Source organism: Polypterus senegalus, chromosome 9 (genome assembly GCF_016835505.1).
Source record: "Polypterus senegalus isolate Bchr_013 chromosome 9, ASM1683550v1, whole genome shotgun sequence".
Lineage (NCBI taxonomy): Eukaryota > Metazoa > Chordata > Cladistia > Polypteriformes > Polypteridae > Polypterus > Polypterus senegalus.
The window spans coordinates 11,591,070-11,610,633 of NC_053162.1; the positions used below are offsets into that span (position 1 = coordinate 11,591,070).

At 43.5% G+C, this 19,564-nt stretch overlaps 1 protein-coding gene across 2 annotated transcripts in view; it reads right to left on the reverse strand.

Moving 5' to 3' along the window:
• Positions 1-19,564, reverse strand: part of LOC120535112 (serine/threonine-protein kinase Nek6-like) — a 416,838-nt gene that overhangs the window by 108,366 nt on the left and 288,908 nt on the right. For both annotated transcript variants that reach the window (XM_039762699.1, XM_039762700.1), the window contains exon 7: positions 15,842-15,949. In XM_039762699.1, the coding sequence (XP_039618633.1) occupies positions 15,842-15,949 (108 nt within the window). The remainder of the gene's footprint in view (positions 1-15,841; positions 15,950-19,564) is intronic.

The following is a 19,564-nucleotide window of genomic DNA, read 5'->3' on the forward strand; positions in this document are numbered from 1 at the left end:
TGATGGTGCACTGAAATTGGGGGACCGTGTAGTAAAAGTGTTATACAAATCCCCTAAAATGAAAGTCTGGGCATTGTGCCCGTTAATCACAAGTCTGAATTTGTAATGTTAAACTGTGAAGAAGAGGAGTCACAATCAAGGAAAAAATGGCTCATGTCCCAAACATTAAGTATATTTCGGTTTACTAGTCCGTCCTCAGATAAATGTGCCTGATCAATTGTTATCTGTGTGACATAAAGCCATTTGAATAACCTGATCAATAAGTTTTATTGGCTGTCCATACAATCCAACGCCCTTGAAGAAACTGTCAATTCTGTGGATGTTGGTAGGGTGACTGGTGACTCTGAGTGATGCCTTGGGGTCTTAGGACTTTACACTACCTGCTATCCAAGGCACAAACGAAATAAGGAGAAAACACACATTTTGGTGATTAGCAAAAATGGATATAATGAAATTATTAGAAACAAACTTGATCCATTAGGATTAAAAGCCAAGACAGAGGTAAAGAATTTAGGGGTAACTATTGACTCTGACCTACATTTTAAATCACATATTAATCAGATCACTAGGTCAGCACTTAAGAAATAGAGGAAAAGTTAGACCTTTTATAACTTTGCAAGATGCTGAGAAACGAGTTCACGCTTTTGGTCTTAGTTGACTAAATTACTGTAATGCACTTCTCTCAGGACCACCCAAAATAGATATTAATCGGTTATAATGAATGCAGAAAGGGGCTACCAGAATCTTAACTAGGAAAAGAAAATCCGAGCACATCACACCAGTCTTAGCGTCATTACACTGGTTACCTGTGCCATTTAGAACTGACTTTAAAATCCTGCTTATGGTTTACAAAGCCTTCAATAATCTGCTCCGTCTTATATCTCGGAATGTCTTACACCTTACACTCCAAATCGTAACCTTAGATCTTCAAATTTGTGTCTACTAAGAATTCCAAGAGCTAAACTTAAAAGAAGTGGTGAGGCGGCCTTCTCCTGTTATGCACCTCAAATCTGGAATAGCTGACCGATAGAAATTTGCCAGGCTAATACGGTGGAGCACCTTAAAAAATGGCTAAAAACCCCATTATTTTTTGACATGGCTTTCTCATAGCTTTATCTTAGTGATATTCTGTATATTCATTCGATTATCATTTCTATCATGGCTCCACGATCCATACTAACCCCTACTTTCTCTGCTGTTCTTTTTACGGTTTTCTGTGTGTGGTGATCTGCGCCGCCACCACCTGATCAGGGCACCATGCCGTCCCTACATTGATGGATGATGTCCACATGACCCTCTTCATCTTATTCTTCCACGTGGAGCCTGAAAGCCATGAGGACTGATTGAGATCACTGATGTTAGGCAGGTGTATGTAGGCGGAGTGGTGGCTCTGAGGTTAGGGATCTGCACTGGCAATCGGAAGGTTGCCGGTCTGAATCCCGTAAATGCCAATAGGGACTCTGCTCTGTTGGGCCCTTAACCTGCAATGCTGAGAGCGCTTTGATTAGTGAGAGAAGCGCTATATAAATGCAAATAATTATTATTAGTAGGTAGAATGGGCGGCACGGTGGCGCAGTGGGTCGTGCTGATGCCTCGCAGTTAGGAGACCCGGGTTCACTTCCCGGGTCCTCCCTGCTTGGAGTTTGCATGTTCTCCCTGTGTCTGCGTGGGTTTCCTCCGGGTACTACGGTTTCCTATCATAGTCTAAAGGCATGCAAGTTAGGTGCATTGGCGATCCTAAATTGTCGTGTGTGTGTGCGCCCTGTGGTGGGCTGGTGCCCTGCCCGGGGTTTGTTTCCTGCATTGGGCCCTGTGTTGGCAGGGATTGGCTCCAGCAGACCCCTGTGTCCCTGTAGTTAGATTATAGCGGGTTGGATAATGGATGGATGGATGTAGCGGCGCACATAGGGGGTTTTATTTGTATGTCTTGTTGAGTTATTGTTAAATTTGAATAACAACACTGGTTGCACTGATTTCTGTTTGGAAATAGGGGTCGGTCTCTTTAAACAGGTTTGAAATGGTGCGGAGGGGCTGGTGGGATTTGTAGTCTGTGGTTTGGATGCACTGTACTAATAAAATTGGAAGAGAAGGATGTGGCAGGACTTTTAGATTGTGCCATTTTCCAATCATCATCATCCGCAGCAGCTCCTTAAACTTTCAGTTACTGGACATTTGTAGCGGAGAAGGTTGGTGGTCGGCCACCGGATTTAAGGGTGGCACTGGGTTCTTTTTCTGTCCCAATCTAGTCGTTCGATGCTCTTGGAGACTATTCTTCTGGACTCCGGTGGTAGGACAGTATTGCACTATCCGAGATCCGGGAAGCAGTTTATTGAATAGGAGCGTTCCACACTTCACTCCATCGTCTAATCACTTCCATCACTTACAGTAAGGCCTCTGTTCAGGACTGTAAATATCGTAGTGTGGCGGTTTGTTCGTGGGGTTTCTTTAGTACTTTTTGTGTTTGTAAGTAGTTATTCTAACAAATAAGGAACATTTTATATATTTGTGTGTTTGGTGAGTTTAATCTTTATGGGCATTTTCCTGGGTGTTGTTAATGTTCAGGTGGCAGGGTGGAAATACGACAGGCCTGAGGTGTGTTGGCCTGATTCTATCCATCCCTCATTTTAAAAGGTTCCTTGCTACGTAAATCTGGTGGCAACCTCTGCACACACTAGAAGTTTGGAGGTGCACTACAGGATACCCAGTGAGGGCCGGGTGGTCTTGTGGCCTTGAAACCCCTGCAGACTTAGTTTTTTTTTTTACTCCAGCCCCCTGGAGTTTATTTTTTGTTTTTTTTTCTGTCCTCCTAGCCATTGGGCCTTACTGTATTCTTTGCTACTTAGTGTTGCCTCATCTTATTTTTATATACTCAGCAAAAAAAGAAACGTCCTCTGACTTTCAACTGTTTTTACTTTCAGTAAACTTAATGTGTAAATATTTTGTATGAACACTAAAAGAGTCAACACCATAAGACATAAACTAAAAATGTTTCACAATGTGTCCCTGAATGAAGGGAGGCTCAAAATCAAAAGTACCAGTCAGTATCTGCTGTGGCCACCAGCTGCTTGAAGTACTGCAGTGCATCTCCTCCTCATGGACTGGACCAGATTTGTCAGTTCTTGCTGTGAGATGTTACCCCACTCTTCCACCAAGGCACCTGCAAGTTCCTGGACATTTCTGGGGAATGGCCCTAGCCCTCACCCTGCGATCCAACAGGTCCCAGACGTGCTCAATTCCTTCGACGATAAACACGAATCCGTCCATCACCCCTGGTGAGACAAAACCGTGACTCTTCAGTGAAGAGCACTTTTTGCCACTCCTGTCTGGTCCAGCGAAGGTGGGTTTGTGCCCATAGGCGGCGTTGTTGCTGGTGATGTCTGATAAGGACCTGCCTTACAACAGGCCTACAAGCCCTCAGTCCAGCCTCTCTCAGCCTATTGCGGACAGTCTGAGCACTGATGGAGGGATTGTGTGTTCCTGGTGTGACTCGGGCAGTTGTTGTGGCCATCCTGTACCTGTCACGCAGGTGTGATATTCGGATGTACCGATCCTGTGCAGGTGTTGTTACACGTGGTCTTCCACTGCGAGGATGATCAGCTGTCCTTCCTGTCTCCCTGTAGCGCTGTCTTAGGCGTCTCACAGTGCGGACATGGCAATTTATTCAGCAGTCCTCATGCCTCCCTGCAGCATGCCTAATGCACGTTCACGCAGATGAGCAGGGACCCTGGGCATCTTTCACAGTCGGTAGACAAGTCTCTTTAGTGTCCTGCGTTTTTAGAACTGTGACCTTAAATGCCAACTTTCTGTAAGCTGTTAAGGTCTTAACGACCATTCCACAGGTGCATGTCAATTAATCGATTATGGTTAATTGAACATGCATGGAAAACATTGTTTAAACCCTTTACAATGAAGATCTGTAAAGTTATTTGGATTTTTAAAACAAAAAAAAAAAGGGACGTTTCTTTTTTTGCTGAGTATATTTTTCTTTATTATTTCTTCATCTTGTAAAGCACTATGAGCGCCATCATTTGTATGAAAACGGGTTCTAGAAATAAATGTTGTTGTTGTACAGACAACACTGAGCGTCGAGTCCAAGATGTGATTTTCAGACCCATGTTGTTCATTGTGTGTGTGTGGCAGGGTGGGCAGACTCTGTGATCAGCTGCTGTCCCTCCCTGGTTCAGTTCCTATCTTGTGTTGTTTGCTGGAAGGACAGACTTCACCTCCCACTGACTCCAACCTGGAAAAGGAAGGTTTCGAAATCGGAAAGTGTCGATCACTTAACATGGCGCATGGAAGCTTAGCACCCTCTGACTATGATGACGGAGTCAATCCACACAAGGGTCCCAGTAGAAGTGACGCACTTCAGAGGGTGGTCTGCTCTTCCCATGCAGGCACAAGAACCAGACGACACTAGATGCCATACTGGTAGTGGTCCGGGGTTTCAGGGGTGTTTCTGGAAGTTCTCATTTGTTTAGGTGTCCACTACAGAGTCGAGTCAGTGCTGTTTTTATTTGTGGGAGTAAAGTGGGCAGCCAGCTTTGCAAATTCCGTCACCTTAATGAGAATTTAAGCAAAAAGACACTGGGCGACGGGACAAAGGTGGGAGTGCGCCGTAGCGTAATGACGCTTTATTTTGTTGCCCTTCCCCGCCCCTCTGCCTACTCGTTCCATAAAATGGAAGCCTTACAAGATGAGATATTCCTATAATGTTCCTGAATGTTGGCGGTCAGTGCCATTTTATGCCAGTTTATTTTTCTGTAGCTATTCAGATTACTGCTAACTCATGGCCCCCCACACACCGAGACTGCCCTGGGGGCACTAAGACACTACCAACATAAATACTTGAAGGATTCTTGCAGCTCTGCCTGACACGAAATGTCGAATTTTTTGAAACTTCATGGAGAGGCTTTGGTGACGGGGCCTCGCTTTTTTCATTTTATTTTATTATTATTTTTTTTTTTTTAGCTCGAAGCTAGACATTCGCATATATCTTGTGAGCAACGTACAGGCAAATCTTTCATTTTCCTTTTATTATCCCGCCATGTACTGTCACTTAATTTTTTTGTATGCAATCCTTCCTGACAAATATGAGTCGCTGCCTGGTAATTCGTTTGACATTCATTCTGTTTTTTGCTCTAATTATGGCTCCTACTCCTGACACTGAAGCGGCCATGCTGCCAAAGACCAATAGTACACCTGTCAGACTGGTTGTGCCACTGTCTAATGCCCTTTTATGCCAGTCTGATGTTAACAAACCCAAAAAAAGAGAGAGAGAGAGAGAGAAAAGAAATGAGATAGCGGCTCTATTTGCATAGGCTCACTTTACATTTATAGGTCAACAACCACAAAGGTCCAAATCAGGGTGGTTACCAGGGCAACCCGAGGGATGAGCCATCAGCCTGATGTGGGCTTCTTGAGGCGAAATTTACTTCACCATCTCCTCAGCCTCCTAATTTCTCTCAGCTGTGCCGCTATTTCTGGGTGCCTTCGATTTAACGAGGCAAATGCACGACGACATTACGGGACTTTAAAATTTGACTCAAGTCTCCGATGCCTTGGCCGTTTAATTCTTTTTTTATATATATATATATATATATATATATATATATATATATATATATATATATATATATATATATATATATATATATATGCCATTTTGTGATCTGAATCAAAGTCGGCAGAAGAAATTCGAAATAAGCCGGGGAGCCTTTCCAATAAGAAAATAAAAAAAAACAATAAATGAAATTGAAGCCGAGAATCTCCTTCAGTGTTAGGGAAGCCACTCGTGATTCCCGTCTCGCGACAACAAGGTAATGTGTGTGAAATGAGCAAAGAGAGCGCTTTCTGGGGAGGATTGGCAAACATTTTTCATGAAAACCGTTGCTGTCAGAACCAAACGATTGTGTTTCGTTTCGATATGCTCATAATTCAAATCAGCCGAGAGAAGGGAGGTGTTCAAAAAAATCAGTGGGATTTGTCAGCCCCTACTGCAGCAAACGGCTGTAGCCAAAGTCAAAACCCAGAGAACTCGGAGGAGAAGCTCAGCTGAAAAGAGCCATCGATGCCCCCTTTCCATCACTCGCAGCTTTCTCCTTATGTGGATCTGTGAAATGGCTGGATTGGATTATCAGGATGCTTTTAGACTGTTAGTTTAAAGAGAATGTGCTGGGACCCATCATCAGTGATGCTTCCTGAGGTAATTGGGATTTTTGGATCTCACGATTTCCTTCGTCATCTCGGCCTCCTAATTTCTCTCAGCTGTGCCGCTATTTCTGGGTGCCTTCAATTTAACGACACAAACGCACAATGACATTACAAGGATTTAGAATCTGACTCAAGTATATGGTGTTCCACAAGGCTCTATCCTGGGGCCGCTGCTCTTCTCAATCTATATGCTTCCGTTAGGTCAGATTATCTCAGGGCACCACGTGAGCTACCACAGCTATGCTGATGACACACAGCTGTACTTATCAATAGCACCTGATGACCCCGACTCTCTTGATTCAATAACACAATGTCTGACTAGTATCTCAGAATGGATGAATAGTAACTTTCTCAAATTAAATAAAGAGAAAACTGAAATCTTAGTGATTGGCAATAATGGATACAATGAGGCTATTAGAAATAAACTGGATACATTAGGATTAAAAGTCAAGACGGAAGTAAAAAGCTTAGGGGTGATTGTTGACTGTAATCTGAATTTTAAATCGCATATTAATCAGATCACTAGGACAGCATTTTTTCACTTAAGAAACATAAGTAAAGTTAGACCTCTTATATCACTGAAAGATGCTGAGAAATTAGTTCACGCGTTTGTTTTCAGTCGACTAGATTACTGTAACGCACTCCTCTCAGGACCACCCAAAAAAGACATAAATCGTTTGCAACGAGTGCAGAATGGAGCTGCTAGAATCCTAACTAGGAAAAGAAAATCTGAACACATCTCTCCAGTTCTGATGTCACTACACTGGTTACCTGTGTCATTTAGAATTGACTTTAAAATTCTGCTTATGGTTTATAAAGCCTTAAATAATCTCACCCCATCTTATATATCAGAATGTCTGACACCTTATATTCCAAATCATAACCTCAGATTCTCAAATGAGTGTCTCCTTAGAATTCCAAGAACAAAACTTAAAAGAAACGGTGAGTCGGCCTTCTGCTGCTATGCACCTAAAATCTGGAATAGCCTGCCAATAGGAATTCGCCAGGCTGATACAGTAGAGCACTTTAAAACACTGCTGAAAACACATTACTGTAACATGGCTTTCTCATAGCTTCATTTTAGTTTAATCCTGATGCTCTGTATATTCAATTAATTATCATAACTATTCATGGTGGCTCCAAAACCCGTACTGACCCCTACTCTCTCTTCTGTTCTTTTCCCGGTTTTCTGTGGTGCCGATCTGCGCCACCAACACCGGATCAAAGCACCGTGATGTCCCTACATTGATGGATTAACGGCCATACTACAGACTCACTCTTGCCCCAAGTGTGTAGAATTACTGGGCTGGGAAGGACATCATGCACGGCTCGAACCATAAACTTAAGCCTGCCAGATATCACCACAAGATAATTTAGACATTTGATTTGGGGGGATATTTAGGTTTTTACAGAAGCTCAAGAAATATTATAGCAAACAACACCACTTCCTCCTCAAATGCATACAAGAATTAAATTGAGAAGGAAAACTTCTGACTTGGCTAAAAAATAAGTGAGCAATCCCACCAAGGCATTATGCCAGCCTATTGTCGTTGGTATAAAGGAGCCCCAGTCACATTTCTGGAAGCTCTTCTGCTGAGCAATTCATTGGTTAAAAGTCTTCAATGCTGGCTGTACAGCATTGCTCATAATGGCCATCACTTTTGTCTTCATTCTCTCCTCCACTACGAGCCCCTGGAAGTAAAAAGGGCTTCCCATAACTAAGCCTGCCTTCAATGGAGCTGGAGGCGAACAGAATTAGCTTCCTGTTCAGAGCCAGCAATGACGTTCTTTCTTTTCCTAAGAACATCTATCTATCTATCTATCTATCTATCTATCTATCTATCTATCTATCTATCTATCTATCTATAGTTGTGCTTGAAAGTTTGTGAACCCTTTAGAATTTTCTATATTTCTGCATATATATGACCCAAAACATCATCAGATTTTCACTCAAGTCCTAAAGGTAGATAAAGAGAAAACAGTTAAACAAATGAGACAAAAATATTATACTTGGTCATTTATTTATTGAGGAAAATGATTGAATATTACATATTTGTGAGTGGCAAAAGTATGAGAACCTTTTCTTTCAGTATCAGGTGTGACCCCCCGATAACTGCAAATAAACGTTTCTGGTATCTTCTGATCATTCCTGCACACCGGCTTGGAGAAATTTGAGCCCATTCCTCCGTACAGAACAGCTTCAACTCTGGGATGTTGGTGGGTTTCCTCACATGAACTGCTCACTTCAGGTCCTTCCACAACATTTCCATTGGATTAAGGTCAGGACTTTGACTTGGCCATTCCGAAACATTCACTTTATTTTTCTGTAACCATTCTTTGGTAGAACGACTTGTGTGCTTAGGGTCGTTGTCTTGCTGCATGACCCACCTTCTCTTGAGATTCAGTTCATGGACAGATGTCCTGACATTTTCCTTTAGAATTCTCTGATATAATTCAGAATTCATTGTTCCATCAATGAAGGCAAGCCGTCCTGGCCCAGATGCAGCAAAACAGGCCCACACCATGATACTACCACCACCATGTTTCACAGATGGGATAAGGTTCTTATGCTGGAATGCAGTGTTTTCCTTTCTCCAAACATAACGCTTTTCATTTAAACCAAAAAGTTCTATTTTGGTCTCATCCGTCCACAAAACATTCTTCCAATAGCCTTCTGGTTTGTCCACGTGATCTTTAGCAAACTGCAGATGAGCAGCAATGTTTTTTTTTGGAGAGCAGTGGCTTTCTCCTTGCAACCCTGCCATGCACACCATTGTTGTTCAGTGTTCTCCTGATGGTGGACTCATGAACATGAACATTAGCCAATGTGAGAGAGGCCTTCAGTTGCTTAGAAGTTACCCTGGGGTCCTTTGTGACCTCGCTGACTATCACACGCCTTGCTCTTGGAGTGATCTTTGTTGGTCGACCACTCCTGGGGAGGGTAACAATGGTCTTGAATTTCCTCCATTTGTACACAATCTGTCTGACTGTGGATTGGTGGAGTCCAAACTCTTTAGAGATGGTTTTGTAACCTTTTCCTGCCTGATGAGCATCAACAACTCTTTTTGTGAGGTCCTCAGAAATCTCCTTTGTTGGTGCCATGATACACTTCCACAAACATGTGTGGTGAAGAGCAGACTTTGATAGATCCTGTTCTTTAAATAACGTAGGGTGCCCACTCACACCTGATTGTCATCCCATTGATTGAAAACACCGGACTCGAATTTCACCTTCAAACTAACTGCTAATCCGTGAGGTCACATACTTTTGCCACTCACAAATATGTAATATTCAATCATTTTCCTCAATAAATAAATGACCAAGTATAATATTTTTGTCTCATTTGTTTAACTGGTTTCTCTTTATCTACTTTGAGGACTTGAGTGAAAATCTGATGATGTTTTAGGTCATATTTATGCAGAAATATAGAAAATTCTAAAGGCTTCACAAACTTTCAAGCACAACTCTATCTATCTATCTATCTATCTATCTATCTATCTATCTATCCATTATCCAACCCGCTATATCCTAACTACAGGGTCACGGGGGTCTGCTGGAGCCAATCCCAGCCAACACAAGGTGCAAGGCAGGAAACAAATGCTGGGCAAGACGTGCACACACACCCACACACCAAGCACACACTACGGACAATTCAGAATCACCAATCCACCTAACCAGCATGTCTTTGGACTGTGGGAGGCAACCGGAGTACCTGGAGGAAACCCACGCAGACACAGGGAGAACATGCAAACTCCACGCAGGGAGGACCCAGGAAGTGAAACTGGGTCTCCTAACTGTGAGGCAGAAGCGCTACCACTGCGCCAGCGTGCCGCCCCTATTTTTAACATGAAAATGAAAAAAACACACGTATTGCAAAAGCAAATGTAACTCCTGGATTCCTTGATTCTAAAACCCATCAACATTTTTTAGATGGCAACTAAAGATTGCCCATTTTGTCGAGTGACATTACAGCCAGGGATGGGCCTTGCCTTTGGAGTTGGTGTCTTTCTATCCCCCTGCTAATAATTTTTTTAGTTTTTCATGTTGTTTCTATATTCGTACACAAAGCCTTTCACATCTTTAGATTGCAGCAGTGCTGACAAGTTGCCTGACTTGGCATCAGTGCTGAGTCATTCCATCATACTAATGAGCAGCTGCAGCGTCAGCTGCAGGGCAGCCTAGAAAAACAGCAAGCATGTTAAAGTCGCATAAATTCCAATTTAGCGCAGCGACAGCGAGCCGTCCTTCTAAGGACAGTGAGATACTTGAAAGAGCGATGTGAAGGCGTGGGAGTGCATTGGGTGGCCACCGTCAAAGCCATAATCCGTCTATCACTGAGCCTTTCATGTCTTTCATTAACTACATAACCCTGCTAAGAGGTTTTGTGCCGGTGGGACGCTCCAGTCGGCACTTTAGCAGATCCTACAACTGCAATCTGTGAGCACTTTGTTTGATTTCTCCACTGTCTGAAAGTGTGGCTCCAATTTTTTTTTTGTTTCTGTCATTTTGCAAGACAGAGTTAGGCAAACAACATCAAAGCCATTGTGGCTTTACATTGTGCAATTCAGTGTTCCGCTTGGATCTCTGACTGTTTGATTGCGATGTTTCATTAATGAATGCCTGCCCTTCGACAATTCGCAGCGTATGTCTTTGGACGTTTGTGATTTGGCTGATATTTGATTATCATATAAATCATCACGGTTTCAGTTTCATCTTTACAAACCTTCATGTGTGCACCAAATCACAGGTAGAGCCTCACAGTTGCTCGGCGGTGGTGCTAACTGGTTTTGTCAGGTCACAGCAGGAAGTCTTTCAATCCAAGAGCGCAGCTTTATGCAGCTAAAGCTGTGCGGCAGCGAGATGGTACGGCGTCCATCACTCAAAACTTCCATATCAAAGTTTGATTTTTCCACGTCCTGATGATAGAAGGATTCCTCTCTTTATAACTCCTCAAGAATGGTAAAAAAAAAAAAAAAATGAAAGGCAAGAGAAGATTCATTTCACCAACGCGGTGGCATCAGAAAAGAGGAAATAAATAAGGAAGTCTTGTGCTGTCAAGAGAGGAGTTTTGTTCTGAAATCACCACCAGAGAGAGGAGAAAACTGAACGTGCCAGGTGCCCGTCGGAAGGCACTGCCCTCTGCTCAGTCATTTGCCAACATTCAGCAGAACAAGCTGATCCTGCTGGCTTGAAATACACCAAAGAGAAAAAAAATACTGTCACACACATGGGCTTGGGAGGCAGTCGGTGGGCTTAACTGGGCGTAAAACGGTGAGTTCAGGGGTTGACGCTGTGCCTTCTCTCCCACCTTCCTCTGCAGATCACCAGAAGGTAAGACCATAGACATAGAATTAGTAGACGCCGCATGACCAGCAGCAAATGCGCCAACGTCGCCGCCATATTGCGAGTGGCACTGCTGTGGAGTGAAGTAATGAATAAAGTGCTGCTTGGGATTGTACAAACCGCTGTACGCTCCAAACCAGATCCCGGGGGATTACATTTCATAGGTAAGGCTGAACAATTGGTTTGGTTATATTTGGCCATTAGAAAATCCCGTTTTATAAGCACACAAGGTCACCTTACAATAAAATTAAACATTAGTAAAATTAAAACAAGAGAAAGATAAATCAAAAAGCAATAATTAGCAAACAAACAAAGATAACTGGGAGGAACAGTGCAAAATTCACAATTGGTATGCCAGTTTGGAAAGATAACTTTTGAGGGCAGTTTTAAAATGTGTTATTGAATCGAGCTGACGGATATGAGAGGGAAGAGAATTCCCGAGTTGAGGAGCACCAGGAGAGACGCTCGAGCTCCCATAGCACTGCGTCTGATGTGTGGTACAGAAAGTCGAGCTGCAGATGAGGATCTGAGTGAGCGAGAGGAGTGCCAGTCTGGAGGAGATCAGGGAGGTGTGGAGAGCTTTAAATGTTCAGAGCGGGATTGTGTATCGTATTCTGTAGTTAAGAGGGAGCCAGTGAAGTTGAGAGAGAATCGGTGTGATATGTTCAGTGAATTTAGAACAGCAGGTTATTATCCTGGCAGCAGAATTTTCAAGAAGTTGTAAGCGATGGATACGTTTTTGTGGGATGCCAGACAGACAGACAGTGTCACACATGTGCGTCGGAGGACTCCCTCAAGGGCTCTGTCGAGGTATGTAATAACCCGGTGGGACAAGATGGGGGCACTGGCACTAACATTGTCACCTCATCTTTCTCTTGCACTGCCAAGAAACTGCCCATGGAGGGCACTTAGTCACACTCCTTCTGGTCTCACCGCCATTAATCTCAGACATGCCAGGAGGAGGCATCACTTTTGGCCCGAGCAAACCACCGGACCAATCCAGACCACCTTTTATTGTCTTATAACCCCAGACCAGGGGAGAAGCCCTAAAACACGCCTTATTCATTCTGTTTATTATTATTTTTGTCTTGTCTTCGGATGAATAAAGGGGACGACCTGGTTGGCATTCCAAAATTTCACACTGCTTGAGTCTGTTATTAATGCACCCAACCACAATAGACAGACATGGCTACTGCAGTAGGTGCCTTTTGCATTACATGTGAACGTACTTCAAAAGAGTCTGAATGAGATACTGGGACAATGTAGCTATTAGTGAACCGAACAGGCTTGACGGACGGCATGATCTCCCCTCATTTGTCAGACGTTTTCTGTTGTTTTTATATTGTTGAGCAGGATTATGCACTCAGCACCCTTCCAGCTGTACATTGGAGTACTGTGTTTACACCAATCACATCCATTCACTCAAAACAAGCTCAAGGTCTCACCAATCAGATGTCCTGTGATCGTGACACTCACACCAATGTCAAGAACTGAATTGTAGGCCTCAAACAGAGAATTACCACCATGGTGGGTGAGACATTTTGGTGTGTATCCTAATGCTGGCATTACAGTATTAGAGCAATTAAAAAACATGAAGAAAAAACGAAACCAAACTGATAAACAACAAAGTGCCTACTTCCACCTGGGTGTACCTCTCATCCTGCCAGAGAGAATCTGCTCAGCATGCATACAACTAACTAGCAGAGCAAATTCTTAGGGACACCTATGCACCAGCTTAACCATGCAATGATCTAATCAGCCAATCAGATGGCGACAGCAGCACAATGCATACAATCCTGTAGACACAGGTCAGTATTTCTGAAACTGCTGATCTCCTGGGATTTTCACTCACAACAGACTCTGGAATTTACTCAGGATGGTGTGACGAGCAAAAAAAACATCCATGATGAGAGAGGTCAGAGGAGAATGGCCAGAGCTGACAGAAAGGCTACAGTAGTAACTCTGATAACCACTCTGCACAACTGTGGTGAGCACAAAAGCATCTCAGGATGCACAACATGTTGAAAGTTAAAGTGGATGGGCTATAATTGGAGGAGTACACGTTGGGTTCCACTCCTGTCAGCCAAGAACAGAACGCTGAAGCTGCAGTGGTCACAGGCCCACTAAAACTGAACAGTTGGCGACCATAAAAACGTAGCCTGGACTGACGAATCTCGATTTCTGCTGAGGTACAGAGATAGACGGTAGGGTTAACAGCATGAATCCATACTCCTAGCCTGTCTTGTATCAACAGTCCATATTGGAGGTAGTGGTGTAATGGGGTGAGTGAAGTTTCCTTGGCACACTTTGGGTCAGTTAATACCAAGCAATCATCACTTAAATGTCAAGGCCTATTTCACTGTTGTTTCTGGCCACAATTTGCCCATCTTCTAATGGCTCTTTCCAGCATGACAATGCACCCTCTCACAAAGCAAACTGGTTTCATGAATATGACAGTAAGTTTGGGGTCCTTCAGTGGCCCTCCATCATCAGATCAGAATCCAATACAACACCTTTGGGATGTGGCAGGATCGGAGATTCACGGCATGAAGGTGCAGCACACCCAAACAGTGTGATGCAATCACGTCAACATGGAGCAGAATCTCAAAGAAATCTTGTAGAAACCATACTACAAAGAATTGAGGCTGTTTGGAAAGTAAAAGGAGACCCTTCCCAACATTACTATAGTGGTCCTAAGAATTTGTTCAGTGAGTGTATAAGACAAGGATTACACCCAACCATACTGTAGGTTTGAAATAGACAAGGCGATATTCTAGCAAAAACACCAATCAGCCATAACATGAAAACCACTGACAAGTGACATGATAAACATTGAAGATCTCGTTCCAGTGGCATCTGACGGGGGTAGGATATTTTAGGCAGCAAGCGAACAGGCGGTTCTTGAAGGTGAGGTGTTGAAAGCAGGAAAAATGACAAAGTGTAAGACTCTGAGCGACATTGACAAGGGGCCAAATTGTGATGTTCTAGATTGACTGGGTCAGAGTGCATCTCCAGAATGGCAGGTCTTCTGGGGTGGTCTGGCATGTACCTGCCAAAAATGGTCCAAGGAGGGACAACTGGTGAACCACTGACAGAGACATAGGTGCCCAAAGCTTGCTGAGCTGCATGAGGAGTGAAGGCTAGACTGTCTGGTCAAATCCCACAGAAGAGCTGCTGTAGCACAAATTGCTGGCCATGAGAGAAAGGAGTCAGAACACAGAGTATGTAGCTATGGGCCCAGGATGATCCCTGTCCACCACCGTAATGGCCTACAATGGTCATGTGAGTGTCACATTTGGACCATGGAGCAATGGAAGAAGGTGGCCTGGTCTGTTGAATCTTGGTCTCTTTTAGATCATGAGGACGGCCAGGTGAATCCTTTACCTGGGAAAGAGATTGGCAGCAGGATGCACTATGGGAAGAATTCAAGACAGCAGAGGCAGTGTGATGCTCTGGGCAATGTTTTGCTAGGGTGCTGGAATTCATGTGAATGTTACTTTGACACTTACCACCTAATTAAACACTGATGCACACCACATACACCCCTTCATGGAAACAGGATTCCCGGATGGCAGTGGCCTATTTCAGTAGGATAATGCACCCTACCATGCCGTAAAAAAAATGTTAAGGAATGCCAAAGAGTTCGAGGTTGTGACTTGGCCTTCAAAAACCACAGATCTCATTCCAGTGGAGTATCTGAGGGATGTGCTGACAAAACAAGTCCAGTCCATGGAGGCACCACCTCACAACTTACAGAAGCTAGAGGATATGCTGCATGTTGTCAAGTACCACAGGACAGCTTTAGAGGTCTTGTGGAGTCCATGCCTCAATGGGTCAGAGCATGATGGGGATCAACACAGTATTAGGCAAGAGGTTTTAATTTAAGGTTGTGGCTGGTCGGTGTTTGTGTTTATGGGAAATGGGCACCAACTGCAAACCAACTCTGGAAAGGGCACCAGCCAGTCTAGGGCTCACTCCCATAGAACAGCTACACTGTATAAATGTGTGTGTGTGGCATGGAGTGCTTGTGAACTTGCAAAGCTCTGCACTGACAGCTAAAGAGAAGAACTGCTTGTCGAGTCTTAGCACTGGTCCCACTGCATCCTTGACCCATTTTCGGCTATAATACCCTCTGGAAGAGGAGCAGCAGACGGGCAAAAATGTTGGCGTTCTGGATGTCATTTGAACAGCGTGGCCAGTGGACTCACATTCACTTGCAGTCTTTTTCTTTCCCTCTCCCATCCAGAAAGGCCCAGGACATTTTCAACAAGAGGGTGAGAGTCCTTACCTAAGGAATGTGCTGCTGTGGTTTTAGAACTGAAGAAGCGTCCCAGTCCCATATCTCCCAGTTTCACCGCTCCAGTTGCTGTTATGAATACATTAGCTGGCTTAATATCTGAAAAACAAAGCAGACCCAAAAAATAAAAAATCTCAGTGAGGCTCAATCAGGTCAAAGAAACACCAAGCAGATGACAGAGGATACCAGAGGATCACAAAATGACAAGAAATGAGTTGAAACGAATCCATCGATACATCAACAATTATTTTCATTTTCTGTTTTGTTATCATTTTTCTTATTTGTGAATTGTTGGCTGAACGTTTATTTTAATGATGTATTTTCTATTAATTATATTTTACTAGGGGGTTTTGCTTCCTGCTTGCTTCGCTTGTCAACACTCGGGGACGGGCACAGGGTGCCCCCTATCTCACAGCTGAGCCGCTCGAATGGTGTCAGGGTGCCCCTCTATTAGAGAAGGCGATTGTATTTAAAGAGATGGCATATACAAGAGCATCTGGGGTACGGGAGGAAGACGGTTGGGTCCTTAAGTTATTATAAACAGAAAATAAGCTACTGGAGTATTTCGCTACAACCGTCTATTTGTAGAGTCTCTGGAACTGTAGGTCTGACATTGTGGTGAGCAGCACAGTAGCGCCGCAGGGGACTGGACTTTCTGTGGTCCTGTTCAGACAACATACATCAGACTTCCAATACAACTCGGAGTCCTGCCACATGCAAAAGTTCACTGACGACACTGCTATGGTGGGCAGCATCAGGAGTGGGCAGGAGGAGGAGTATAGGAAGCTAATCAAGGAGTTTGTTAAATGGTGCGACTCAAACCACCTACACCTGAACACCAGCAAAACCAAGGAGCCCCTCATGGACCCCGTGATCAACAGAGGTGACTGTGCAGAGGGTGCAGACCTATAAATACCTGGAAGTGCAGCTGGATGATAAACTGGACTGGACTGCCAATACTGATGCTCTGTGAAAGAAAGGACAGAGCCGACTATACTTCATTAGAAGGCTGGCGTCCTTCAACATCTGCAATACGATGATACAGATGTCCTATCAGACAGTTGTGTCAAGCGCCCTCTTCTACGTGGTGGTGTGCTGGGGAGACAGCATAAAGAAGAGGGACGCCTCACGCCTGGATAAACTGGTGAGGAAGGCAGGCTCTATTGTAGGCACAGAGCTGGACAGTTTAACATCCGTGGCAGAGCGACGGGCGCTGAGGAAACTCCTGTCAATCATGAAGAATCCACTGCATCCACTGAACAGGATCATCTCCAGACAGAGGAGCAGCTTCAGCGACAGACTGCTGTCACCATCCTGTTCCACTGACAGACTGAGAAGACCCCAAACTATACGACTCTTCAATTCCCCCCGGGGGGGGGGGGTAAACGTTAACATTATACAAAGTTATTGTCTGTTATACCTGCATTGTTATCACTCTTTAATTTAATATTGTTTTTTATAAGTATGCTGCTGCTGGAGTATGTGAATTTCCCATTGGGATTGATAAAGTATCTATCTATCTATCTATCTATCTATCTATCTATCTATCTATCTATCTATCTATCTATCTATCTATCTATCTATCTATCTATCTATCTATCTATAGTGCCTTTCACATCTATCTATCTATCTATCTATCTATCTATCTATCTATCTATCTATCTATCTATCTATCTATCTATCTATCTATTTTAAATACCAATGAACAATAAAATGTAGTATAAAGTAAAAGTAGAAGTAAAAATGTAAAATGTAATAAAAAGTAAATAAAAAATTAAACTACATTAATGCCTCGTCAAAAACAATATTATCAATTACTTTATTGCTTAACTTACATTCTGTAAACAATATTTTTTTGCATTTCTGTTCGCATACTGTTCAGGATATTTTTCTCTTTTTTGTTTATTAAATGATTCTCTTTGTTCTTGATTTTGATTATTTGCAGCTCTTTTGTGCTTCATTTTCTTTTTCGCGACGTTCATTATCATCTCTTGCCGCTCTTTTTCTATTTCTTTTTCTAAAATTCAACATTCTTGAGTAAATCATTTGCTTTTCTGCTTTGCCATTATAACCGACAGCATTGAAGGGCAAGTCAGCAGCACTGAGAGTGTCACAGGGTGGGACGGAGAGAGGATGTGCGCAGAGTGATGATTGGGTGAGCAGAGTGGAGGGGCGTGGTCAAGGCTGAATGATGCAGACACAACGGACAACTTTTTTTAATAAAACAGAGAAATTAGTTTATTATGAAGTTTCAAGGAGTGTGATGTTGTTTTCCTATGGCCCTTGTATTTTATAGGTGGAACCCCATGGGGCAGGTCCACCTCACTGCTAGGGATCACCCCCCATCCCATTAAAAGTAGGCTGGCAAGCGAGTCTCTAGCGGGTCATCGAGTGAGTTTGGGAGGAGTCTGTGAGTATTGCCTTTTCTGTGTTGGATTCTCTGGCTTTGGATTAATCGGATTATTCATTCGGATTGTGTTTTTGGGACTTGCTCACCACTGAACTTCCTTTCAGGAAAGTCCATTTTGCTTTTTTGAGTTTCTTTTTTGTATGACGAGGATGGACAGGATTAGAAATGAGGACATTAGAGGGTCAACTCAGGTTGGAAGGCTGGGAGACAAAGTCAGAGAGGTGAGATTGCATTGGTTTGGACATGTGCAGAGGAGAGATGAGGGGTATACTGGGAGAAGAGTACTAAGGATTGAGCTGCCAGGGAAGAGGAGAAGGCCTAAGAGAAGGTTTATGAATGTGGAAGAGAGGACATGAAGGTGATGGGGTGACACAGCAAGATGACGAGGACAGGAAGAGATGGAAGAAGATGATCCACTGTGGCGACCCCTAACAGGAGCAGCCGAAAGAAGAAGAAAAATTTTTCCCTTGTTTCCCTTGTTTGTGGATAGATATCTTCTTTATAAAGAATCTTGTGGGACCTGTAGGTCCATGAGCCGGAGTTTTCAGGGTTCTCCCTCTTGTGAAACACCCTTTGAGACTCTCCTTTGATTTTTGCACTTTAGGAGCCTCTGATTTGTCTGGAGAGTCCGACAGGCTTGACTGGGGTGAGATCCAATCTAGGCAGACCTGTCACGATTCTGATCTGTTTAATTTTTTCATTTGTTGGTCATTTTGAATGCCTCGCTCATTTCTACTCTTTTGTGGTGTCAGAATCAAACCGAAAAACATTCATTCAGTTTGTCACTCCATCAATCAGTGGGTGAGCTGGCATGATGACGTTGAAGAAGCAGTATGAATGCTGTGTGCAGATGACAGAGAATATCGAGATCACTATCGGTACGACCGAAAAGGGATGATTTGTAGATACATCTAGCTAACATAGCTGAAATACCTGGCGTTGCCCGGGAGGAAAATAAAGTGTTCTTTTTTTATATCCTAACTACAGGGTCATGGCAGTCTGCTGGAGCCAATCCCAGCCAACACAAGGCAGGAAACCAACCCCAGGCAGGGCACCAGCCCACAACAGGGCACACACACACACCAAGTACAATTTAGGATTGCCAATGCACCTAACCTGCATGTCTTTACACTGTGGGAGTATATCCGCGCAGACACGGGGAGAACATGCAAACTCCACACAGGGAGGACTCGGGAAGTGAACCCGGGTCTCCTAACTGCAAAGCAACAGCGCTACCCACTGTGCAACCGCGCCGCCCTTTTTTTTTAATTGTTTGAGAAAAATATAATAAAAAAAAAACACAA